This window comes from Salvelinus alpinus, chromosome 24 (assembly GCF_045679555.1).
Source record: "Salvelinus alpinus chromosome 24, SLU_Salpinus.1, whole genome shotgun sequence".
Taxonomy (NCBI): Eukaryota; Metazoa; Chordata; class Actinopteri; order Salmoniformes; family Salmonidae; genus Salvelinus; species Salvelinus alpinus.
The window spans coordinates 41,398,135-41,424,881 of record NC_092109.1 but is presented as its reverse complement, the minus strand read 5'-3'; the positions used below and the strand labels follow the sequence as shown (position 1 = coordinate 41,424,881).

At 46.1% G+C, this 26,747-nt stretch overlaps 1 protein-coding gene across 2 annotated transcripts in view; it reads left to right on the top strand.

Annotated features, from left to right (window-relative positions):
• The first annotated feature begins 3,124 nt into the window (after positions 1-3,124).
• LOC139552846 (C-type mannose receptor 2-like) overlaps positions 3,125-26,747 on the top strand; it is a 28,809-nt gene continuing 5,186 nt past the window's right edge. For both annotated transcript variants that reach the window (XM_071364932.1, XM_071364931.1), the window contains exons 1-5: positions 3,125-3,268; positions 9,187-9,225; positions 21,942-22,295; positions 22,454-22,819; positions 22,996-23,352. In XM_071364932.1, coding sequence (XP_071221033.1) covers positions 9,189-9,225; positions 21,942-22,295; positions 22,454-22,819; positions 22,996-23,352 — 1,114 coding nt within the window. In that variant the 5' untranslated portion in view covers positions 3,125-3,268; positions 9,187-9,188. The remainder of the gene's footprint in view (positions 3,269-9,186; positions 9,226-21,941; positions 22,296-22,453; positions 22,820-22,995; positions 23,353-26,747) is intronic.

The following is a 26,747-nucleotide window of genomic DNA, read 5'->3' as shown; positions in this document are numbered from 1 at the left end:
CACTACGGAAAAAGAAGGAACAGCACGTCAGAAATCAGCTCAATGTAATTGAAGAATCCATAGACTCTAACCACTTCTGGGAAAATTGGAAAACACTAAACAAACAACAACACGAAGAATTATCTATCCAAAATGGAGATGTATGGGTAAACCACTTCTCCAATCTTTTTGGCTCTATAACAAAGAATAAAGAGCAAAAACATATACATGATCAAATACAAATCCTAGAATCAACTATTAAAGACTACCAGAACCCACTGGATTCTCCAATTACCTTGAACGAGTTACAGGACAAAATAAAAACCCTCCAACCCAAAAAGGCCTGTGGTGTTGATGGTATCCTTAATGAAATGATCAAATATACAGACAACAAATTCCAATTGGCTATACTAAAACTCTTTAACATCGTCCTTAGCTCTGGCATCTTCCCCAATATTTGGAACCAAGGACTGATCACCCCAATCCACAAAAGTGGAGAGAAATTTGACCCCAATAACTACCGTGGAATATGCGTCAACAGTAACCTTGGGAAAATACTCTGCATTATCATTAACAGCAGACTCGTACATTTCCTCAATGAAAACAATGTACTGAGCAAATGTCAAATTGGCTTTTTACCAAATTACCGTACAACAGACCATGTATTCACCCTACACACCCTAATTGACAACCAAACAAACCAAAACAAAGGCAAAGTCTTCTCATGCTTTGTTGACTTCAAAAAAGCCTTCGACTCAATTTGGCATGAGGGTCTGCTATACAAATTGATGGAAAGTGGTGTTGGGGGTAAAACATACGACATTATAAAATCCATGTACACAAACAACAAGTGTGCGGTTAAAATTGGCAAAAAACACACACATTTCTTCACACAGGGTCGTGGGGTGAGACAGGGATGCAGCTTAAGCCCCACCCTCTTCAACATATATATCAACGAATTGGCGCGGGCACTAGAACAGTCTGCAGCACCCGGCCTCACCCTACTAGACTCTGAAGTCAAATGTCTACTGTTTGCTGATGATCTGGTGCTTCTGTCACCAACCAAGGAGGGCCTACAGCAGCACCTAGATCTTCTGCACAGATTCTGTCAGACCTGGGCCCTGACAGTAAATCTCAGTAAGACCAAAATAATGGTGTTCCAAAAAAGGTCCAGTCGCCAGGACCACAAATTCCATCTAGACACTGTTACCCTAGAGCACACAAAAAACTATACATACCTCGGCCTAAACATCAGCGCCACAGGTAACTTCCACAAAGCTGTGAACGATCTGAGAGACAAGGCAAGAAGGGCATTCTATGCCATCAAAAGGAACATAAATTTCAACATACCAATTAGGATCTGGCTAAAAATACTTGAATCAGTCATAGAGCCCATTGCCCTTTATGGTTGTGAGGTCTGGGGTCCGCTCACCAACCAAGATTTCACAAAATGGGACAAACACCAAATTGAGACTCTGCATGCAGAATTCTGCAAAAATATCCTCCGTGTACAACGTAGAACACCAAATAATGCATGCAGAGCAGAATTAGGCCGATACCCACTAATTATCAAAATCCAGAAAAGAGCCGTTAAATTCTACAACCACCTAAAAGGAAGCGATTCCCAAACCTTCCATAACAAAGCCATCACCTACAGAGAGATGAACCTGGAGAAGAGTCCCCTAAGCAAGCTGGTCCTAGGGCTCTGTTCACAAACACAAACACACCCCACAGAGCCCCAGGACAACAGCACAATTAGACCCAACCAAATCATGAGAAAACAAAAAGATAATTACTTGACACATTGGAAAGAATTAACAAAAAAACAGAGCAAACTAGAATGCTATTTGGCCCTAAACAGAGAGTACACAGTGGCAGAATACCTGACCACTGTGACTGACCCAAACTTAAGGAAAGCTTTGACTATGTACAGACTCAGTGAGCATAGCCTTGCTATTGAGAAAGGCCGCCGTAGGCAGACATGGCTCTCAAGAGAAGACAGGCTATGTGCTCACTGCCCACAAAATGAGGTGGAAACTGAGCTGCACTTCCTAACCTCCTGCCCAATGTATGACCATATTAGAGAGACATATTTCCCACAGATTACACAGATCCACAAAGAATTTGAAAACAAATCCAATTTTGATAAACTCCCATATCTACTGGGAGAAATTCCACAGTGTGCCATCACAGCAGCAAGATTTGTGACCTGTTGCCACAAGAAAAGGGCAACCAGTGAAGAACAAACACCATTGTAAATACAACCCATATTTATGCTTATTTATTTTAACTTGTGTGCTTTAACCATTTGTACATTGTTACAACACTGTATATATATAATATAACATTTGTAATGTCTTTATTGTTTTGAAACTTCTGTATGTGTAATGTTTACTGTTCATTTGTATTGTTTATTTCACTTTTGTATAATATCTACCTCACTTGCTTTGGCAATGTTAACACATGTTTCCCATGCCAATAAAGCCCCTTGAATTGAATTGAATTGAATTGAGAGAGAGAGAGAGAGAGAGAGAGAGAGAGAGAGAGAGAGAGAGAGAGAGAGACAGAGAGAAAAAAAGAGAGAAAAAAAGAGAGAGACAGAGAGAGCGAGAGAGAGAGAGAGAGAGAGAGAGAGAGAGAGAGAGAGAGAGAGAGAGAGAGAGAGAAACAGAGAGAGAGAGAGAGAGAGAGAGAGAAACAGAGAGACAGAGACATAGAGAGAGAGACAGAGAGAACAACAGAGAGAGCAACAGAGAGAAAAAGAGAGAGAGACAGAGAGAGAGAGAAAGAGGGAGAGAGAGAGAGAGAGAGAGACAGAGACAGAGACATAGAGAGAGAGACAGAGAGAACAACAGAGAGAGAGAGAAAAAAAAGAGAGAGACAGAGAGAGAGAGAAAGAGGGAGAGAGAGAGAGAAAGAGGGAGAGAGAGAGCGAGAGAGAGAGAGAGATTGTGTATTGTGTTGGTATTTGCATGTGTGCTGAAGGTGTTTCTTCACATTTTGTTTTCTTTGACCAGTCTTTTTGTCTCTATGGAAATAAGACTGAACAACGAATAGAGATGCCATTCATTCCTCCATCATGACATCACTACAATATGAAGTTGGGTAGCAGGAGGTACAGGTGTTGAAATGCACCTGAATAACATCCACCTGTCCCAGAGGTGACATAACCACACACAGAGAGAGAGAGAGAGAGAGAGAGAGACAGGGAGAGAAAGAGGGAGAGAGAGAGCTGACAACAATATAATACAACAACAAAGACAACATCTACAACAACAGCAAACATCAGGTATAGTGATTTATCTAATATCTGCACGTACAGTGGGGAGAACAAGTATTTGATACACTGCCGATTTTGCAGGTTTTCCTACTTACAAAGCATGTAGAGGTCTGTAATTTTTATCATAGGTACACTTCAACTGTGAGAGACGGAATCTAAAACAAAAATCCAGAAAATCACATTGTATGATTTTTAAGTAATTAATTTGCATTTTATTGCATGACATAAGTATTTGATACATCAGAAAAGCAGAACTTAATATTTGGTACAGAAACCTTTGTTTGCAATTACAGAGATCATACGTTTCCTGTAGTTCTTGACCAGGTTTGCACACACTGCAGCAGGGATTTTGGCCCACTCCTCCATACAGACCTTTTCCAGATCCTTCAGGTTTCGGGTCTGTTGCTGGGCAATACGGACTTTCAGCTCCCTCCAAAGATTTTCTATTGGGTTCAGGTCTGGAGACTGGCTAGGCCACTCCAGGACCTTGAGATGCTTCTTACGGAGCCACTCCTTAGTTGCCCTGGCTGTGTGTTTCGGGTCGTTGTCATGCTGGAAGACCCAGCCACGACCCATCTTCAATGCTCTTACTGAGGGAAGGAGGTTGTTGGCCAAGATCTCGCGATACATGGCCCCATCCATCCTCCCCTCAATACGGTGCAGTCGTCCTGTCCCCTTTGCAGAAAAGCATCCCCAAAGAATGATGTTTCCACCTCCATGCTTCACGGTTGGGATGGTGATCTTGGGGTTGTACTCATCCTTCTTCTTCCTCCAAACACGGCGAGTGGAGTTTAGACCAAAAAGCTCTATTTTTGTCTCAACAGACCACATGACCTTCTCCCATTCCTCCTCTGGATCATCCAGATGGTCATTGGCAAACTTCAGACGGGCCTGGACATGCGCTGGCTTGAGCAGGGGGACCTTGCGTGCGCTGCAGGATTTTAATCCATGACGGCGTAGTGTGTTACTAATGGTTTTCTTTGAGACTGTGGTCCCAGCTCTCTTCAGGTCATTGACCAGGTCCTGCCGTGTAGTTCTGGCTGATCCCTCACCTTCCTCATGATCATTGATGCCCCACGAGGTGAGATCTTGCATGGAGCCCCAGACCGAGGGTGATTGACCATCATCTTGAACTTCTTCTATTTTCTTCTATTTTCTAATAATTGCGCCAACAGTTGTTGCCTTCTCACCAAGCTGCTTGCCTATTGTCCTGTAGCCCATCCCAGCCTTGTGCAGGTCTACAATTTAACCCTGATATCCTTACACAGCTCTCTGGTCTTGGCCATTGTGGAGAGGTTGGAGTCTGTTTGATTGAGGTTGTGGACAGGTGTATTTTATACAGGTAACGAGTTCAAACAGGTGCAGTTAATACAGGTAATGAGTGGAGAACAGGAGGGCTTCTTAAAGAAAAACTAACAGGTCTGTGAGAGCCGGAATTCTTACTGGTTGGTAGGTGATCAAATACTTATGTCATGCAATAAAATGCAAATTAATTACTTAAAAATCATACAATGTGATTTTCTGGATTTTTGTTTTAGATTCCGTCTCTCACAGTTGAAGTGTACCTATGATAAAAATTACAGACCTCTACATGCTTTGTAAGTAGGAAAACCTGCAATATCGGCAGTGTATCAAATACTTGTTCTCCCCACTGTATGCCTGTTGAAAGAATAAAGTACAACACATTTAGTGATTTAGTATTTTTATTTAGTAAAGACTTATTGTTCATGTTTGTAAATATATATTTTTGAACTCCAGAAAATACTAGACTGGATGTGCATTCTGTGCATGAAATAAGTTGTGTGATTTAAAAGGTGAAATGCTCCTTCAAACAGTGGATATAGACAGCCTATTTGCATATTAATACTGAAGCACTTTATGTTTGTGTTTTCAGCCATTACTTTTCAACACTTAATGCATCTGTAGCATGTCACCGTGTTGTTGGTAGAAGTTCTAGTTAACATCTGTAGCATGTCACCATGTTGTTGGTAGTAGTTCTAGTTAACATCTGTAGCATGTCACCATGTTGTTGGTAGAAGTTCTAGTTAAGATCTGTTGCATGTCACCATGTTGTTGATAGTAGTTCTAGTTAACATCTGTAGCATGTCACCATGTTGTTGGTAGAAGTTCTGGTTAACATCTGTAGCATGTCACCATGTTGTTGGTAGTAGTTCTAGTTAACATCTGTAGCATGTCACCATGTTGTTGGTAGTAGTTCTAGTTAACATCTATAGCATGTCACCATGTTGTTGGTAGTAGTTCTAGTTAACATCTGTAGCATGTCACCGTGTTGTTGGTAGTAGTTCTAGTTAACATCTGTAGCATGTCACCGTGTTGTTGGTAGTAGTTCTAGTTAACATCTGTAGCATGTCACCATGTTGTTGGTAGTAGTTCTAGTTAACATCTGTAGCATGTCACCATGTTGTTGGTAGTAGTTCTAGTTAACATCTGTAGCATGTCACCATGTTGTTGGTAGTAGTTCTAGTTAACATCTGTAGCATGTCACCGTGTTGTTGGTAGTAGTTCTAGTTAACATCTGTAGCATGTCACCATGTTGTTGGTAGTAGTTCTAGTTAACATCTGTAGCATGTCACCATGTTGGTAGTAGTTCTAGTTAACATCTGTAGTATGTCACCATTTTGTTGGTAGTAGTTCTAGTTACTGTAGCATGTCACCATGTTGTTGGTAGTAGTTCTAGTTAACATCTGTAGCATCTCACCATGTTGTTGGTAGAAGTTCTAGTTAACCTGTTTGGGCTGCAAGGGGCAGTATTGAGTAGCCAGATAAAAGGTGCCCATTTCAAACGGCCTCGTACTCAATTCTTTCTCGTACAATATGCATATTATTATTACTATTGGATAGAAAACACTCTCTAGTTTCTAAAACCGTTTTAATTATTTCTCTGAGTGAAACAGAACTCATTCTGCAGCACACTTCCTGACCAGGTAGTGGAAAGTCTGAAATCGAGGCTCTGTTCTTCTTCCTGCCTATAAATGGGCACGAGACCTATTAGTATACATGCACGTCATACACCTTCCCCTGGTTGTCAAGGGGCTGTGCGAGAAGAAATGAGGTGATTATCTTGGTCTGAGATGGAACACATCATCTTGGAATGACGTGTCCCCCATTTTTGGTACTCTGAAGAGCGCGAGGTGGACAGTGGGATTGCCTTTTGTTTAGCTGCCGTTATAGGCGACTACTATCTCCGGCTTTGATTTTATTTGATACATGTCACCATATCATCGTAAAGTATGTTTTTTCAATATAGTTTCATCAGATTATTGAAAATTTTTCGGGAGTTTTGGCGTGTTCCGTTCTCTTCCGTTTGTTGACATGGAGAGCGTCGTGCCACTAGGCTAGTGTGCTTGCTAAATGAAGAGGGAAAGTTGCCGTTCTAAATCCAAACAACGATTGTTCTGGACAAAGGACACCTTGTCCAACATTCTGATGGAAGATCAGCAAAAGTAAGAAACATTTTATGATGCTATTTCATATATCTGTCGTAGTCGTCAGCGCCCAAGTGTTTCTGGCTATTGTGGTAAGCTAATATAACGCTACATTTTGTTTTCGCTGTAAAACACTTAAGAAATCGGAAATATTGGCTGGAATCACAAGATGCCTGTCTTTCATTTGCTGTACACTATGTATTTTTCAGAAATGTTTTATGATGAGTAATTAGGTATTTGACGTTGGTGCCTGTAATTATTATGGCTGCTTTCGGTGCAATTTCTGATTGTAGCTGCAATGTAAACTATGATTTATACCTGAAATATGCACATTTTTCTAACAAAACATATGCTATACAATAAATTATCAGACTGTCATCTGATGAAGTTGTTTCTTGGTTAGTGGCTATTTATATCTTTATTTGGTCGAATTTGTGATAGCTACTGATGGAGTAAAAAACTGGTGGAGTAAAAAAAGTGGTGTCTTTTGCTAACGTGGTTAGCTAATAGATTTACATATTGTGTCATCCCTGTAAAACATTTAAAAAATCGGACATGTTGGCTGGATTCACAAGATGTGTACCTTTCATAGGCTGTATTGGACTTGTTAATGTGTGAAAGTTAAATATTAAAAAAATATATATTTTGAATTTCGCGCCCTGCACTTGAAGTGGCTGTTGTCATAAGTGTACCGACGTCGGGCTGCAGCCATAAGAAGTTAAACCTTTCACTGCTACCCATCCCGGATCCGGGAGCATCCTCATCAAAAAAGCTGACTATCATAGCCTAGCCTAACGCGACAGGGATATCATATAATATAATTTTCATGAAATCACAAGTCCAATACAGCAAATGAAAGATAAACATCTTGTGAATCCAGCCATCATTTCCGATTTTTAAAATGTTTTACAGCGAAAACACAATATGTATTTCTATTAGCTAACCACAATAACAAAAAACTCAACCGCATATTTTCAGCATTTTTCTACCGCATAGGTAGCTATCACAAAACCGACCAAATAGAGATAGAATTAGTCACTAACCAAAAAACAACTTCATCAGATTACAGTCTTATAACATGTTATACAATAAATGTATGTTTTGTTCGAAAATGTGCATATTTGAGGTATAAATCATAGTTTTACATTGCAGCAACCATAAAAAATATCACCAAAGCAGCCAGAATAATTACAGAGAGCAACGTGAAATACCTAAATACTCATCATAAAACATTTATGAAAAATACATGGTGTACAGAAAATGAAAGATAAACATCATGTGAATCCAGCCAATATTTCAGATTTTTTAAGTGTTGTACAGCGAAAACACAATATAGCATTATATTAGCTTACCACAATAGCCAAACACACAAATGCATTTATCAGCAGCAAAAGGTAGCGATCGCAAAAAAACAGCAAAAGATATAAAATTAATCACTAACCTTGACCAACTTCATCAGATCCTATAACATCAGGTTATACAATACACTTATGTTTTGTTCGAAAATGTACATATTTTGAGCTGCAAACCGTGGTTATACATTGTGAATATGTAGCATCGATTCACCAGAATCTCCGGAGATATTTTGGACAGTCACCTAATCTAATCAAAGACCTCATCATAAACTTTACTAAAAAATACGCGTTGGACAGCAAATGAAAGATAACCTAGTTCTTAATGCATTCGCCGTGTTAGATTTTTAAAAGGAAGGAAAATAGGACTAAACTTTTTCCACAGAAATACGAAATAACATCATAAATGGTTCCTACTTTTGCTGAGCTTCCATCAGAATCTTGTACAAGGAGTCCTTTGTCCAGAATAAATCGTTGTTTGGTTTTAGAATGTCCTCTTCTCCTGTCGAACTTAGCTAGCCAAGTGGCGCGAAGATGTCCATCTTCACCTAACGCAGAGAACGGAAAACTCCAAAACTCCCGATAAACGTTGAATAATCTGATAAAACTATATTGAAAAAACATACTTTACGACGATATTATCACATGTAGCAAAAAAAATCAAAGCCGGAGATATTAGCCGTCTATACCGAACGCTTTTCAGAAACCAATGCTGATGTCCTTCCCGCACCTTGGTAGACAAAGGAAATTGTGGTCACGTCATTCCAAGAGCTCTTGTTCGACCTCAGATCAAGCTAGACACCCCATTCCACCTCCCACTGACCGTTGACATCTAGTGGAAGGCGTATGAAGTGCATGTATATCCATAGATTTCAAGCAATTGACTAGGAAGGCCCTGGAACAGAGCCTCGATTTCAGATTTTTCACTTCCTGTCAGGAAGTTTGCTGCAAAATGAGTTCTGTTTTACTCACAGATATAATTCAAACGCTTTTAGAAACTTGAGAGTGTTTTCTATCCAATAGTAATAATAATATGCATATTGTACGATCTAGAATAGAGTACGAGGCAGTTTAATTTGGGCACGATTTTTTACAAAGTGGAAACATCTGTTTTCCCTCCAATCTCCAGGGATGGACCAAACTCTGTTCCTCCTCCTTGTTTTCTCAGGTAAGTGTTAATTTCTGTACGTGTGTGTTCATGTGCGTTTGTGGGTGTTTTTTATTTGCACTCTCATAATGTTGGTTTTCTCCACAGGGCTGTCCATCCTCCTCTCATAATGTTGGTTTGTTCTCCACAGGGCTGTCCATCCTCCTCTCATAATGTTGGTTTGTTCTCCACAGGGCTGTCCAACCTCCCCTCATAATGTTGGTTTGTTCTCCACAGGGCTGTCCATCCTCCCCTCATAATGTTGGTTTGTTCTCCACAGGGCTGTCCATCCTCCCCTCATAATGTTGGTTTGTTCTCCACAGGGCTGTCCATCCTCCTCTCATAATGTTGGTTTGTTCTCCACAGGGCTGTCCATCCTCCTCTCATAATGTTGGTTTGTTCTCCACAGGGCTGTCCATCCTCCTCTCATAATGTTGGTTTGTTCTCCACAGGGCTGTCCATCCTCCTCTCATAATGTTGGTTTGTTCTCCACAGGGCTGTCCATCCTCTCGTCATAATGTTGGTTTGTTCTCCACAGGGCTGTCCATCCTTCCCTCATAATGTTGGTTTGTTCTCCACAGGGCTGTCCATCCTCCTCTCATAATGTTGGTTGTCTCTCCACAGGGCTGTCCATCCTCCTCTCATAATGTTGGTTGTCTCTCCACAGGGCTGTCCGTCCTCCTCTCATAATGTTGGTTTGTTCTCCACAGGGCTGTCCATCCTCCCCTCATATTGTTGGTTTGTCCTGCAAAGGGCTGTCCATCCTCCTCTCATAATGTTGGTTTGTTCTCCACAGGGCTGTCCATCCTCCCCTCATAATGTTGGTTTGTTCTCCACAGGGCTGTCCATCCTCCCCTCATAATATTGGTTTGTTCTCCACAGGGCTGTCCATCCTCCTCTCATAATGTTGGTTGTTTCTCCACAGGGCTGTCCATCCTCCTCTCATAATGTTGGTTTGTTCTCCACAGGGCTGTCCATCCTCCTCTCATAATGTTGGTTTGTTCTCCACAGGGCTGTCCATCCTCCTCTCATAATGTTGGTTTGTTCTCCACAGGGCTGTCCATCCTCCTCTCATAATGTTGGTTTGTTCTCCACAGGGCTGTCCATCCTCTCGTCATAATGTTGGTTTGTTCTCCACAGGGCTGTCCATCCTTCCCTCATAATGTTGGTTTGTTCTCCACAGGGCTGTCCATCCTCCTCTCATAATGTTGGTTGTCTCTCCACAGGGCTGTCCATCCTCCTCTCATAATGTTGGTTGTCTCTCCACAGGGCTGTCCGTCCTCCTCTCATAATGTTGGTTTGTTCTCCACAGGGCTGTCCATCCTCCCCTCATATTGTTGGTTTGTCCTGCAAAGGGCTGTCCATCCTCCTCTCATAATGTTGGTTTGTTCTCCACAGGGCTGTCCATCCTCCCCTCATAATGTTGGTTTGTTCTCCACAGGGCTGTCCATCCTCCCCTCATATTGTTGGTTTGTCCTGCAAAGGGCTGTCCATCCTCCTCTCATAATGTTGGTTTGTTCTCCACAGGGCTGTCCATCCTCCTCTCATAATGTTGGTTTGTTCTCCACAGGGCTGTCCATCCTCCCCTCATAATGTTGGTTTGTTCTCCACGGGGCTGTCCATCCTCCCCTCATAATGTTGGTTTGTTCTCCACAGGGCTGTCCATCCTCCCCTCATAATGTTGGTTTGTTCTCCACAGGGCTGTCCATCCTCCCCTCATAATGTTGGTTTGTTCTCCACAGGGATGTCCATCCTCCCCTCATAATGTTGGTTTGTTCTCCACAGGGCTGTCCATCCTCCCCTCATAATGTTGGTTTGTTCTCCACAGGGCTGTCCATCCTCCCCTCATAATGTTGGTTTGTTCTCCACAGGGATGTCCATCCTCCCCTCATAATGTTGGTTTGTTCTCCACAGGGCTGTCCATCCTCCCCTCATAATGTTGGTTTGTTCTCCACAGGGCTGTCCATCCTCCTCTCATAATGTTGGTTTGTTCTCCACAGGGCTGTCCATCCTCCCCTCATAATGTTGGTTTGTTCTCCACAGGGCTGTCCATCCTCCCCTCATAATATTGGTTTGTTCTCCACAGGGCTGTCCATCCTCCCCTCATAATGTTGGTTGTTTCTCCACAGGGCTGTCCATCCTCCTCTCATAATGTTGGTTTGTTCTCCACAGGGCTGTCCATCCTCCTCTCATAATGTTGGTTTGTTCTCCACAGGGCTGTCCATCCTCCTCTCATAATGTTGGTTTGTTCTCCACAGGGCTGTCCATCCTCCTCTCATAATGTTGGTTTGTTCTCCACAGGGCTGTCCATCCTCTCGTCATAATGTTGGTTTGTTCTCCACAGGGCTGTCCATCCTTCCCTCATAATGTTGGTTTGTTCTCCACAGGGCTGTCCATCCTCCTCTCATAATGTTGGTTGTCTCTCCACAGGGCTGTCCATCCTCCTCTCATAATGTTGGTTGTCTCTCCACAGGGCTGTCCGTCCTCCTCTCATAATGTTGGTTTGTTCTCCACAGGGCTGTCCATCCTCCCCTCATATTGTTGGTTTGTCCTGCAAAGGGCTGTCCATCCTCCTCTCATAATGTTGGTTTGTTCTCCACAGGGCTGTCCATCCTCCCCTCATAATGTTGGTTTGTTCTCCACAGGGCTGTCCATCCTCCCCTCATATTGTTGGTTTGTCCTGCAAAGGGCTGTCCATCCTCCTCTCATAATGTTGGTTTGTTCTCCACAGGGCTGTCCATCCTCCTCTCATAATGTTGGTTTGTTCTCCACAGGGCTGTCCATCCTCCCCTCATAATGTTGGTTTGTTCTCCACAGGGCTGTCCATCCTCCTCTCATAATGTTGGTTTGTTCTCCACAGGGCTGTCCATCCTCTCGTCATAATGTTGGTTTGTTCTCCACAGGGCTGTCCATCCTTCCCTCATAATGTTGGTTTGTTCTCCACAGGGCTGTCCATCCTCCTCTCATAATGTTGGTTGTCTCTCCACAGGGCTGTCCATCCTCCTCTCATAATGTTGGTTGTCTCTCCACAGGGCTGTCCGTCCTCCTCTCATAATGTTGGTTTGTTCTCCACAGGGCTGTCCATCCTCCCCTCATATTGTTGGTTTGTCCTGCAAAGGGCTGTCCATCCTCCTCTCATAATGTTGGTTTGTTCTCCACAGGGCTGTCCATCCTCCCCTCATAATGTTGGTTTGTTCTCCACAGGGCTGTCCATCCTCCCCTCATAATATTGGTTTGTTCTCCACAGGGCTGTCCATCCTCCTCTCATAATGTTGGTTGTTTCTCCACAGGGCTGTCCATCCTCCTCTCATAATGTTGGTTTGTTCTCCACAGGGCTGTCCATCCTCCTCTCATAATGTTGGTTTGTTCTCCACAGGGCTGTCCATCCTCCTCTCATAATGTTGGTTTGTTCTCCACAGGGCTGTCCATCCTCCTCTCATAATGTTGGTTTGTTCTCCACAGGGCTGTCCATCCTCTCGTCATAATGTTGGTTTGTTCTCCACAGGGCTGTCCATCCTTCCCTCATAATGTTGGTTTGTTCTCCACAGGGCTGTCCATCCTCCTCTCATAATGTTGGTTGTCTCTCCACAGGGCTGTCCATCCTCCTCTCATAATGTTGGTTGTCTCTCCACAGGGCTGTCCGTCCTCCTCTCATAATGTTGGTTTGTTCTCCACAGGGCTGTCCATCCTCCCCTCATATTGTTGGTTTGTCCTGCAAAGGGCTGTCCATCCTCCTCTCATAATGTTGGTTTGTTCTCCACAGGGCTGTCCATCCTCCCCTCATAATGTTGGTTTGTTCTCCACAGGGCTGTCCATCCTCCCCTCATATTGTTGGTTTGTCCTGCAAAGGGCTGTCCATCCTCCTCTCATAATGTTGGTTTGTTCTCCACAGGGCTGTCCATCCTCCTCTCATAATGTTGGTTTGTTCTCCACAGGGCTGTCCATCCTCCCCTCATAATGTTGGTTTGTTCTCCACAGGGCTGTCCATCCTCGCCTCATAATGTTGGTTTGTTCTCCACAGGGCTGTCCATCCTCCCCTCATAATGTTGGTTTGTTCTCCACAGGGCTGTCCATCCTCCCCTCATAATGTTGGTTTGTTCTCCACAGGGATGTCCATCCTCCCCTCATAATGTTGGTTTGTTCTCCACAGGGCTGTCCATCCTCCCCTCATAATGTTGGTTTGTTCTCCACAGGGCTGTCCATCCTCCCCTCATAATGTTGGTTTGTTCTCCACAGGGCTGTCCATCCTTCCCTCATAATGTTGGTTTGTTCTCCACAGGGCTGTCCATCCTCCCCTCATAATGTTGGTTTGTTCTCCACAGGGCTGTCCATCCTCCCCTCATAATGTTGGTTTGTTCTCCACAGGGCTGTCCATCCTCCCCTCATCATGTTGGTTTGTTCTCCACAGGGCTGTCCATCCTCCCCTCATGATGTTGGTTTGTTCTCCATTTGGCTGTCCATCCTCTTCTCATAATGTTTGTTTGTTCTCCACAGGGCTGTCCATCCTCACCTCATAATGTTGGTTTGTTCTCCACAGGGCTGTCCGTCCTCCCCTCATAATGTTGGTTTGTTCTCCACATGGCTGTCCGTCCTCCTCTCATAATGTTGGTTTGTTCTCCACAGGGCTGTCCATCCTCTCCTCATAATGTTGGTTTGTTCTCCACAGGGCTGTCCATCCTCCCCTCATAATGTTGGTTTGTTCTCCACAGGGCTGTCCATCCTCCTGTCATAATGTTGGTTTGTTCTCCACAGGGCTGTCCATCCTCCTCTCATAATGTTGGTTTGTCATCCACAGGGCTGTCCATCCTCCTGTCATAATGTTGGTTTGTTCTCCACAGGGCTGTCCATCCTCCTCTCATAATGTTGGTTTGTTCTCCACAGGGCTGTCCATCCTCCTCTCATAATGTTGATATGTTCTCCACAGGGCTGTCCATCCTCCTCTCATAATGTTGGTTTGTTCTCCACAGGGCTGTCCATCCTCCCCTCATAATGTTGGTTTGTTCTCCACAGGGCTGTCCATCCTCCTCTCATAATGTTGATTTGTTCTCCACAGGGCTGTCCATCCTCCTCTCATAATGTTGGTTTGTTCTCCACAGGGCTGTCCATCCTCCCCTCATAATGTTGGTTTCTTCTCCACAGGGCTGTCCATCCTCCTCTCATAATGTTGGTTTGTTCTCCACAGGGCTGTCCATCCTCTCCTCATAATGTTGGTTTGTTCTCCACAGGGCTGTCCATCCTCCTCTCATAATGTTGGTTTGTTCTCCACAGGGCTGCCCATCCTCTCCTCATCACGTTGGTTTGTTTGTTCTCCACAGGGCTGTCCATCCTCCTCTCATAATGTTGGTTTGATCTCCACAGGGATGTCCATCCTTCCCTCATAATGTTGGTTTGTTCTACACAGGGATGTCCATCCTCCCCTCATAATGTTGGTTTGTTCTCCACAGGGCTGTCCATCCTCCCCTCATAATGTTGGTTCGTTCTCCACAGGGCTGTCCATCCTCCTCTCATAATGTTGGTTTGTTCTCCACAGGGCTGTCCATCCTCCCCTCATAATGTTGGTTAGTTCTCCACAGGGCTGTCCATCCTCCTCTCATAATGTTGGTTTGTTCTCCACAGGGCTGTCCATCCTCCCCTCATAATGTTGGTTTGTTCTCCACAGGGCTGTCCATCCTCCCCTCATAATGTTGGTTTGTTCTCCACAGGGCTGTCCATCCTCCTGTCATAATGTTGGTTTGTTCTCCACAGGGCTGTCCACCCTCCCCTCATAATGTTGGTTTGTTCTCCACAGGGCTGTCCATCCTCCTCTCATAATGTTGGTTTGTTCTCCACAGGGCTGTCCATCCTCCTCTCATAATGTTGGTTTGTTCTCCACAGGGCTGTCCATCCTCCCCTCATAATGTTGGTTAGTTCTCCACAGGGCTGTCCATCCTCCTGTCATAATGTTGGTTTGTTCTCCACAGGGCTGTCCATCCTCTCCTCATAATGTTGGTTTGTTCTCCACAGGGCTGTCCATCCTCCCCACATGATGTTGGTTTGTTCTCCATTTGGCTGTCCATCCTCCTCTCATAATGTTTGTTTGTTCTCCACAGGGCTGTCCATCCTCCCTTCATAATGTTGGTTTGTTCTCCACAGGGCTGTCCATCCTCCTGTCATAATGTTGGTTTGTTCTCCACAGGGCTGTCCATCCTCCTCTCATAATGTTGGTTTGTCATCCACAGGGCTGTCCATCCTCCTGTCATAATGTTGGTTTGTTCTCCACAGGGCTGTCCATCCTCCTCTCATAATGTTGATTTGTTCTCCACAGGGCTGTCCATCCTCCCCTCATAATGTTGGTTGGTTCTCCACAGGGCTGTCCATCCTCCTCTCATAATGTTGATTTGTTCTCCACAGGGCTGTCCATCCTCCTCTCATAATGTTGATTTGTTCTCCACAGGGCTGTCCATCCTCCTCTCATAATGTTGGTTTGTTCTCCACAGGGCTGTCCATCCTCCCCTCATAATGTTGGTTTCTTCTCCACATGGCTGTCCATCCTCCCCTCATAATGTTGGTTTGTTCTCCACAGGGCTGTCCATCCTCCTCTCATAATGTTGGTTGTTTCTCCACAGGGCTGTCCATCCTCCTCTCATAATGTTGGTTTGTTCTCCACAGGGCTGTCCATCCTCCTCTCATAATGTTGGTTTGTTCTCCACAGGGCTGTCCATCCTCCTCTCATAATGTTGGTTTGTCATCCACAGGGCTGTCCATCCTCCTGTCATAATGTTGGTTTGTTCTCCACAGGGCTGTCCATCCTCCTCTCATAATGTTGATTTGTTCTCCACAGGGCTGTCCATCCTTGTCACGCCCTGGCCTTAGTATTCTTTGTTTTCTTTATTATTTTAGTTAGGTCAGGGTGTGACATGGGGAATGTTTGTGTTTTATCGGGTTTGGGTGGTTATATGGTAAAGGGGGTGTTGGGTGTAGTGTATGGGTTTGTGTTGAATGTATGTGTCTAGCTGTGTCTATGTTGGTGTAGTTGTCTAGGAGAGTCTATGGTTGCCTGAATGGGTTCCCAATTAGAGACAGCTGATTTCTGTTGTCTCTGATTGGGAGCCATATTTAGGGTAGCCATAGGCTTTCGTTTGATGTGGGTAATTGTCTATGTCAGAACGTTTGTAGCCTGTTGTATGTGCACGACGTTTATTAGCTTCACGATCGTTTTTGTTTTGGTTAGTTTGAAAGTGTGTTTTGTTTCATTTTGCCTTCTTCAATAATAAAAGAAGATGGCTTATTTTCCAAATGCTGCGTTTTGGTCCGTCAATCCTCCACACGATCGTGACAGAATTACCCACCAATACAGGACCAAGCGGCATGTAAAGCGGCAACAGGACCCACCTACACAGGATTCTTGGACATGGGAGGAGATACTGGATGGTAAGGGGCCGTGGGCACAACCGGGAGAATATCGCCTTCCTCGTGAAGAGCTGGAGGCAGCTAAAGCCGAGAGGAGGCGATATGAGGAGGCAGCACGGAGGCAAGGCTGGAAGCCCGTGAGTACAACCCAAAAATTTCTTGGGGGGGGCCTTAAAGGGAGTGTGGCGAAGTCAGGTAGGAAACCTGCGCCTACTCCCTGTACTTACCGTGGAGAGCGAGAGTACGGGCAGACACCGTGTTACGCAGTAGAGCGCACGGTGTCTCCTGTACGCGTGCATAGCCCGGTTCGGTACATTCCAGCTCCACGTATCGGCCGGGCTAGACTGAGCGTTGAGCCTTATGTCATGAAGCCGGCCCAACGCATCTGGTCACCAGTGCGTCTCCTCGGGCCGGCGTACATGGCACCAGCCTTACGCATGGTGTCCCCGGTTCGCCTACATAGGCCGGTGCGGGTTATTCCACCTCCCCGCACTGGTCAGGCGACGGGGAGCATACAACCAGGTAAGGTTGGGCAGGCTCGGCGCTCAAGGGAGCCAGTACGCATGCACGGTCCGGTATTTCCGGCGCCACCTCCCCGCCCCTACCCAGTACCACCAGTGCCTCCTCCACGCACTAGCCCTATGGTGCGTGTCTCCAGCCCTTTACCACCAGTGCCTAAACCACGCAACAAGCCTCCTGTGTGTCCCCAGAGTCCTGTGCGTCCTGTTGCTGCTCCCCGCACTAGCCCTGAGATGCGTGTCCACAGTCCGGTACCACCAGTTCCGGCACCACGCACTAGGCCTAATGTGCGCTCCCAGGGTCCAGTATGCCCTGTTCCTTCTCCCCGCACTAGCCCTGAGATGCGTGTCCCCAGCCCGGTACCACCAGTTCCGGCACCACGCACCAGGCCTACAGTGCGCCTCAGCCGGCAAGAGTCTGCCGTCTGCACAGCGATGCCTGAACTGCCCGTCTGCCAAGCGCCATCTGAGCCATCCGTCTACCCAGCGCCATCTGAGCCATCCGTCTACCCAGCGCCATCTGAGCCATCCGTCTACCCAGCGCCATCTGAGCCATCCGTCTGCCCCGAGCCATTAGAGCCGCCCGTCTGTCCCGAGCCGTCAGAGCCGTTCGTCAGTCAGGAGCCGCTAGAGCCATTCGTCAGACAGGATCTGCCAGAGCCGCCAACCAGACAGGATCTGCCAGAGCCGCCAACCAGACAGGATCTGCCAGAGCCGCCAACCAGACAGGATCTGCCAGAGCCGCCAACCAGACAGGATCTGCCAGAGCCGCCAACCAGACAGGATCTGCCAGATCCGCCAGCCAGCCATGTGCAGCCAGATCCGTCAGCCAGCCATGTGCAGCCAGATCCGTCAGCCAGCCATGAGCAGCCAGATCCGTCAGCCAGCCATGAGCAGCCAGATCCGTCAGCCAGCCATGAGCAGCCAGATCCGTCAGCCAGCCATGAGCAGCCAGATCCGTCAGCCAGCCATGAGCAGCCAGATCCGTCAGCCAGCCATGAGCAGCCAGATCCGTCAGCCAGCCATGAGCAGCCAGATCCGTCAGCCAGCCATGAGCAGCCAGATCCGTCAGCCAGCCATGAGCAGCCAGATCCGTCAGCCAGCCATGAGCAGCCAGATCCGTCAGCCAGCCATGAGCAGCCAGATCCGTCAGCCAGCCATGGGCCGTCCCTCAGTCCGGAGCTGCCGTCCCTCAGTCCGGAGCTGCCGTCCCTCAGTCCGGAGCTGCCGTCCCTCAGTCCGGAGCTGCCGTCCCTCAGTCCGGAGCTGCCGTCCCTCAGTCCGGAGCTGCCGTCCCTCAGTCCGGAGCTGCCGTCCCTCAGTCCGGAGCTGCCCCTTATCCTGGTGCTCTCCCTTATCCTGGTGCTCTCCCTTATCCTGGTGCTGCCCCTTACCCTGGTACTGCCTCTTAGTCCGGAGCTGCCCCTTAGTCCGGAGCTGCCCCTTAGTCCGGAGCTGCCCCTTAGTCCGGAGCTGCCCCTTAGTCCGGAACTGCCCCTTTATTCAGTGGGGTTAATGTGGAGGGGGGTCATTTGGAGGAAGCTACGGAGGCGGTTAGTGACGGTGGTGGGGTGGGGACCACGACCAGTGCCGGAGCCGCCACCGTGGAAGGAAGCCCACCCAGACCCTCCCCTAGACTGTGTGCTGGTGCGCCCGGAGTTCGCACCTTAAGGGGGGGGGTTATGTCACGCCCTGGCCTTAGTATTCTTTGTTTTCTTTATTATTTTAGTTAGGTCAGGGTGTGACATGGGGAATGTTTGTGTTTTATCGGGTTTGGGTGGTTATATGGTAAAGGGGGTGTTGGGTGTAGTGTATGGGTTTGTGTTGATTGTATGTGTCTAGCTGTGTCTATGTTGGTGTAGTTGTCTAGGAGAGTCTATGGTTGCCTGAATGGGTTCCCAATTAGAGACAGCTGATTTCTGTTGTCTCTGATTGGGAGCCATATTTAGGGTAGCCATAGGCTTTCGTTTGATGTGGGTAATTGTCTATGTCAGAACGTTTGTAGCCTGTGTATGTGCACGACGTTTATTAGCTTCACGATCGTTTTTGTTTTGGTTAGTTTGAAAGTGTGTTTTGTTTCATTTTGCCTTCTTCAATAATAAAAGAAGATGGCTTATTTTCCAAATGCTGCGTTTTGGTCCGTCAATCCTCCACACGATAGTGACAATCCTCCCCTCATAATGTTGGTTTGTTATCCACAGGGCTGTCCATCCTCCTCTCATAATGTTGGTTTGTTCTCCACAGGGCTGCCCATCCTCCTCTCATAATGTTGGTTTGTTCTCCACAGGGCTGTCTATCCTCCTCTCATAATGTTGGTTTGTTCTCCACAGGGCTGTCCATCCTCCTCTCATAATGTTGGTTTGTTCTCCACAGGGCTGCCCATCCTCTCCTCATCATGTTGGTTTGTTTGTTCTCCACAGGGCTGTCCATCCTCTCCTCATCATGTTGGTTTGTTTGTTCTCCACAGGGCTGTCCATCCTCCTCTCATAATGTTGGTTTGTTATCCACAGGGCTGTCCATCCTCCTGTCATAATGTTGGTTTGTTCTCCACAGGGCTGTCCATCCTCCTCTTATAATGTAGGTTTGTTCTCCACAGGGCTGTCCATCCTCCTCTCATAATGTTGGTTGTTTCTCCACAGGGCTGTCCATCCTCCTCTCATAATGTTGGTTTGTTCTCCACAGGGCTGTCCATCCTCCTCTCATAATGTAGGTTTGTTCTCCACAGGGCTGTCCATCCTCCTCTCATAATGTTGGTTTGTTCTCCACAGGGCTGTCCATCCTCCCCTCATAATGTTGGTTTGTTCTCCACAGGGCTGTCCATCCTCCCCTCATATTGTTGGTTTGTTCTCCACAGGGCTGTCCATCCTCCTCTTATAATGTAGGTTTGTTCTCCACAGGGCTGTCCATCCTCCTCTCATAATGTTGGTTGTTTCTCCACAGGGCTGTCCATCCTCCTCTCATAATGTTGGTTTGTTCTCCACAGGGCTGTCCATCCTCCTCTCATAATGTAGGTTTGTTCTCCACAGGGCTGTCCATCCTCCTCTCATAATGTTGGTTTGTTCTCCACAGGGCTGTCCATCCTCCCCTCATAATGTTGGTTTGTTCTCCACAGGGCTGTCCATCCTCCCCTCATATTGTTGGTTTGTTCTCCACAGGGCTGTCCATCCTCCTCTTATAATGTAGGTTTGTTCTCCACAGGGCTGTCCATCCTCCTCTCATAATGTTGGTTGTTTCTCCACAGGGCTGTCCATCCTCCTCTCATAATGTTGGTTTGTTCTCCACAGGGCTGTCCATCCTCCTCTCATAATGTTGGTTTGTTCTCCACAGGGCTGTCCATCCTCCTCTCATAATGTTGGTTTGTTCTCCACAGGGCTGTCCATCCTCCCCTCATAATGTTGGTTTGTTCTCCACAGGGCTGTCCATCCTCCCCTCATATTGTTGGTTTGTTCTCCACAGGGCTGTCCATCCTCCTCTTATAATGTAGGTTTGTTCTCCACAGGGCTGTCCATCCTCCTCTCATAATGTTGGTTGTTTCTCCACAGGGCTGTCCATCCTCCTCTCATAATGTTGGTTTGTTCTCCACAGGGCTGTCCATCCTCCTCTCATAATGTTGGTTTGTTCTCCACAGGGCTGTCCATCCTCCTGTCATAATGTTGGTTTGTTCTCCACAGGGATGTCCATCCTCCCCTCATAATGTTGGTTTGTTCTCCACAGGGCTGTCCATCCTCCTCTCATAATGTAGGTTTGTTCTCCACAGGGCTGTCCATCCTCCACTCATAATGTTGGTTTGTTCTCCACAGGGCTGTCCATCCTCCACTCATAATGTTGGTTTGTTCACCACAGGGCTGTCCATCCTCTCCTCATAATGTTGGTTTGTTCACCACAGGGCTGTCCATCCTCTCCTCATAATGTTGGTTTGTTCACCACAGGGCTGTCCATCCTCTCCTCATAATGTTGGTTTGTTCTCCACAGGGCTGTCCATCCTCCCCTCACAATGTTGGTTTGTTCTCCACAGGGCTGTCCATCCTCCCCTCACAATGTTGGTTTGTTCTCCACAGGGCTGTCCATCCTCCCTCATAATGTTGGTTTGTTCTCCACAGGGCTGTCCATCCTCCCTCATAATGTTGGTTTGTTCTCCACAGGGCTGTCCATCCTCCCCTCATAATATTGGTTTGTTCTCCACAGGGCTGTCCATCCTCTCCTCATAATGTTGGTTTGTTCTCCACAGGGCTGTCCATCCTCCACTCATATTGTTGGTTTGTTCTCCACAGGGCTGTCCATCCTCCTCTCATAATGTTGGTTTGTTCTCCACAGGGCTGTCCATCCTCTCCTCATAATGTTGGTTTGTTCTCCACAGGGCTGTCTGTCCTCCCCTCATAATGTTGGTTTGTTCTCCACGGGGCTGTCCATCCTCCACTCATATTGTTGGTTTGTTCTCCACAGGGCTGTCCATCCTCCTCTCATAATGTTGGTTTGTTCTCCACAGGGCTGTCCATCCTCTCCTCATAATGTTGGTTTGTTCTCCACAGGGCTGTCCATCCTCCCCTCATAATGTTGGTTTGTTCTCCACAGGGCTGTCCATCCTCCTCTCATAATGTTGGTTTGTTCTCCACAGTGCTGTCCATCCTCTCCTCATAATGTTGGTTTGTTCTCCACAGGGCTGTCCATCCTCTCCTCATAATGTTGGTTTGTTCTCCACAGGGCTGTCCATCCTCCACTCATATTGTTGGTTTGTTCTCCACAGGGCTGTCCATCCTCCCATCATAATGTTGGTTTGTTCTCCACAGGGCTGTCCATCCTCCCCTCATAATGTTGGTTTGTTCTCCACAGGGCTGTCCATCCTCCCCTCATGCCTCCCTCATCAGTTCCACTTTGTGAACATGAAAAAGACCTGGACTGAAGCTCAGAATATCTGCAGACAGAACTACACTGACCTGGCCACCATAGATGAGGACATGGCAGATATGAAGAAAGTCAGTAAAACAGGATCAGCCTGGATAGGGCTGTATAACAACGTCTGGAGGTGGTCTCTGGGAGACAGAGAGTTAGAGGGGAACGGGTTTTGGGATGATCATCAACCAAATAATGATCCCAACAACAATGAGTCCTGTGTGTATATGTTGCTAAATGCGACTTGGCAAAATTTCGACTGTAGCATAACATTTTATTTTGTCTGCTCTGATGGTGAGTTCCCCTGACCGTTTCCTCATTATTCAACGATGTTGTCACATACCAAATCATTTTATTCAGATAAGAGATTCACATTTTATTCATAAAAAAAAATATTTACAAACATTCATCTGTATTTGTATTTTGTTATATCTTTTTTTTCTTCCAAATAGACAAAAATGCGACCAATAAGTACATTCTCATCACGGAATATAAGTCTTGGAGTGATGCTCACAGCTATTGTCAGCAATACCACACAGACCTGGCCAGTGTGAGGAACACAAAAGAGATGGACGCCATCAAGACTATCTTACCTGACGTCACTGGTATGTACAGAGTGTGGATTGGCTTGAAGAAATCTGTTGGAGTCTGGAGGTGGTCTGACCAGAGTGGCTCCTCTTTCAAGAGCTGGGAAACATTCAAGGCAAACATGGCATATGGGAGTTATCAGGACGGAGAGTTCTGTGGTGAAGTTACTTTCCCTGGAAAGTTGAATTATCAGGATTGTACCACCAACTCTAATTTTATCTGCTATGACGGTGAGCCGCTGACCAACACTTTAAATCCTCAATATAGACTTACGTTTAACATTTGGTAACGTTGTGATGAGAAGGACTGAACATAAATGTACAACGGTGTAGGTCTTAGAATCAAAGTGAACTTAATATACTTAACAAATAGCATGAGTCTCTGTGTCCCCCTCTTCTTCCTCCAGATGAACTGGTCCTGGTCTCAGAGAACAAGACGTGGTCAGAAGCCCTGTGGCACTGCAGAGACCTGGATATGGAGCTGGTGTCTGTCCACAACCAGAACATCCAGCACTGGGTCCAACAGAGAGCCAAGAAGGCCTCCACTCCCTTCGTCTGGCTGGGCCTGAGGTACACCTGCACCCTGGACTTCTGGTTCTGGGTCAATGGAGAAGAGTCCTGCTACCACAACTGGGCCGACGGGGAGGGCTACGACACCATCAAGGAGCAGTGTGGGAACACAGGGGCCATACAGAGAGACGGGGGTCAGTGGGTCGGCAAGTCTGAGACTGAGAGATTCAACTTCATCTGCAGCAACAGTACTGGTGAGATGTGATCTCTTTCTTTTGATGTGTTAAACCTCTCTACACCTCTACACCTCTCTACACCTCTACCCCTCTCTACACCTCTACCCCTCTCTACACCTCTACCCCTCTCTACACCTCTACCCCTCTCTACACCTCTACCCCTCTCTCTCTACCTACCCCTCTCTACACCTCTACCCCTCTCTCTCTACGTCTCTACATCTCTACCCCTCTCTACACCTCTACCCCTCTCTACACCTCTACCCCTCTCTACACCTCTACCCCTCTCTACATCTCTACCCCTCTCTACACATCTACACCTCTACCCCTCTCTACACCTCTACCCCTATCAACACCTCTACCCCTCTCTACACCTTTACCCCTCTCTCTCTACACATCTACCCCTCTCTACACCTCTACCCCTCTCTACACCTCTACCCCTCTCTCTCTACACCTCTACCCCTCTCTCTCTACACCTCTACCCCTCTCTACACCTCTACCCCTCTCTCTCTACACCTCTACCCCTATCTCTCTCCCTTCACCTCTCTGATGGTGAGGTTGTGAGTCAGGGGTCAGTGGGTTGGCAAGCCTGAGACCAAGAGATTCAACTTCCTCTGCAGCAACAGTGATGGTGAGATTTGATCTCTTTTGATGCTGTCTTGTTGAGTTATTATTAAAAGAAATGACATTTTACTTTGTCATTTTTCTAGCTCATACTCTGTCTCCTATCAAATCTATTTCCTGATTCTCTCTCTATGTGTCTCTGATATGGTCATACATTTGACAGGAGGTCAGGAAGTGCAGCTCTGTTTCCACCTCATTTTGTGGGCAGTAGCTTGTCTTCTCTTGAGACCAAAGTCTGCCTACGGCGGCCTTTCTCAATAGCAAGGCTATGCTCACTGAGTCTGTACATAATCAAAGCTTTCCTTAATTCTTAGGTCAGTCACAGTAATCAGGTATTCTGCCACTGTGTACTCTCTGTTTAGGGCCAAATATCATTCTAGTTTGCTCTGTTATTTGGTAAATTCTTTCCAATGTGTCAAGTAATTATATTGTAGTTTTCTCATGATTTGATTGGGTCTAATTGTGTCCTGGGGCTCCTTGGGGTCTTTTTGTGCTTGTGAACGGAACCAGTTTGCTTAGGGAACTCTTGTCTAGGTTAATTTCACTGTAAGTGATGGCTTTGTTTTACGTTGTACACTGAGGGTGTTATTGCATAATTCTACATACAGTCTCGATTTGGTGGTTGTCCCATTTTGTGAATTCTTGGTTGGTGAGGGGACCCCAGACCTCACAAGCATAAGGACAATGGGTTTTATAACTGATTCTAGTATTTGTAGCCAGATAGGGATGTCAAACTGTATGTTCCTTTTGATGACGTAGAAGGCCATTCTTGCCTCTCATATCATTCACAGCTTTGTGGATGTTACCTGTGGCGCAGATGTTTAGGCTGAGGTAGGTATAGTTTTTTGTGTGCTCTAGAGCAACGGTGTCTAGATGGAATTTGTATTTGTGGTCCTGACAACTGGACCTTTTTTGGAATACTATTATTTTTGTCTTACTGAGATTTACTGTCAGGTCACAGGTCTGTCAGGTCATAGGTCTGTCAGGTCACAGGTCTGTCAGGTCACAGGTCTGTCAGGTCACAGGTCTGTCAGGAGGTCACAGGTCTGTCAGGAGGTCACAGGTCTGTCAGGAGGTCACAGGTCTGTCAGGAGGTCACAGGTCTGTCAGGAGGTCACAGGTCTGTCAGGAGGTCACAGGTCTGTCAGGGCCCAGGTCTGTCAGGGCCCAGGTCTGTCAGGTCACAGGTATGTCAGGTCACAGGTATGTCAGGGCCCAGGTCTGTCAGGTCACAGGTCTGTCAGGTCACAGGTCTGTCAGGGCCTAGGTCTGTCAGGTCACAGGTCTGTCAGGTCACAGATCTGGCAGAATCTGTGCAGAAGATCTAGTGTACCAGTCAGAATTTTGGACACACCTACTCATTCAAGGATTTTTCTTTATTTTTACTACTTTCTACATTGTAGAAAAATAGTGAAGACATCACAACTATGAAATAAAACATATGGATTCATGTAGTAACCAAAAAAAGTGTTAAACAAATCAAAATAGACCCTTTGCCTTAATGATAGCTTTGCACACTCTTATGCTGAGCACTTGTTGGCTGTTTTTCCTTCACTCTGCAGTCAAATTTATCCCAAACCATCTCAATTGGGTTGAGGTTGGGTGATTGTGGAGGCCAGGTCATCTGATGCTGATGCAGCTCTCCATTACTCTCCTTCTTGGTCACATAGCCCTTACACAGCCTGGAGGTGTGTTGGGCCATTGTCCTGTTGAAAAACAAATGATAGTCCCACTAAGCGCAACCAGGTGCAATGGCATATCACTGTAGAATGCAGCTTTACCATGCTGGTTAAGTGTGCCTTGAATTCTAAATAAATCACAGACAGTGTCACCAGCATAGCACCCCCACACCATCACACCTCCTCCTCCATGCTTCACGGTGGGAAGCGAAGATCATCCAGTCTCACAAAGACACGGCAGTTGGATCCAAAAATCTCAAATTTGGACTCATCAGACCAAAGGACAGATTTCCACCGGTCTAATGTCTATTGCTTGTGTTTCTTGGCCACAGCAAGTATTTTCTTCCAATTGGTGTTCTATAGTAGTGGTTTCTTTGCAGCAATTCAACCATGAAGGCCTGATTCACACAGCCTCCTCTGAACAGTTGATGTTGAGATGTGTCTGCTACTTGAACTCTGTGAAGCATTTATTTGGGCTGTAATTTCTGAGGCTGGTAACTCTAATGAACTTATCCTCTGCAGCAGAGGGAGCTCTGGGTTATCCTTTCCTGTAGCGGTCCTCACGAGAGACAGTTTCATCATTGCGCTTGATGGTTTTTTGCGACTGCCTTGAAGAAACGTTCAAAGTTTTCAGAATTGACTGACCTTCATGTCTTAAAGTAATGATGGACTGTCATTTCTCTTTGCTTTTTTGAGCTGTTCTTGCCATAATATGGAATTAGTATTTTGCCAAATTGGGCTATATTCTGTATACCACCCCTACCTTGTCACAACACAACTGATTGGCTCATTAAGAATGAAAGAAATTCCACAAAATAACTTTTAACAAGACACACCTGTTACTTGAAATGCATTCCAGGTGACTACCTCATGAAGTTGGTTGAGAGAATGCCAATAGTTTGCAAAGCTGTCATCAAGGCAAAGGGTGGCCACTTTAAAGAATCTAAAATATAAAACATTTTTTGATTTGTTGAACACTTTTTGGTGATGTCATATTTGTTATTTCATAGTTTTGATTAAAGGTTTAATTTAATCAATTTTAGAAAAAGGCTGTAACGTACCAAAATGTTTAAAAGTCAAGGGGTCTGAATACTTTCCGAAGGCACTGTAGGT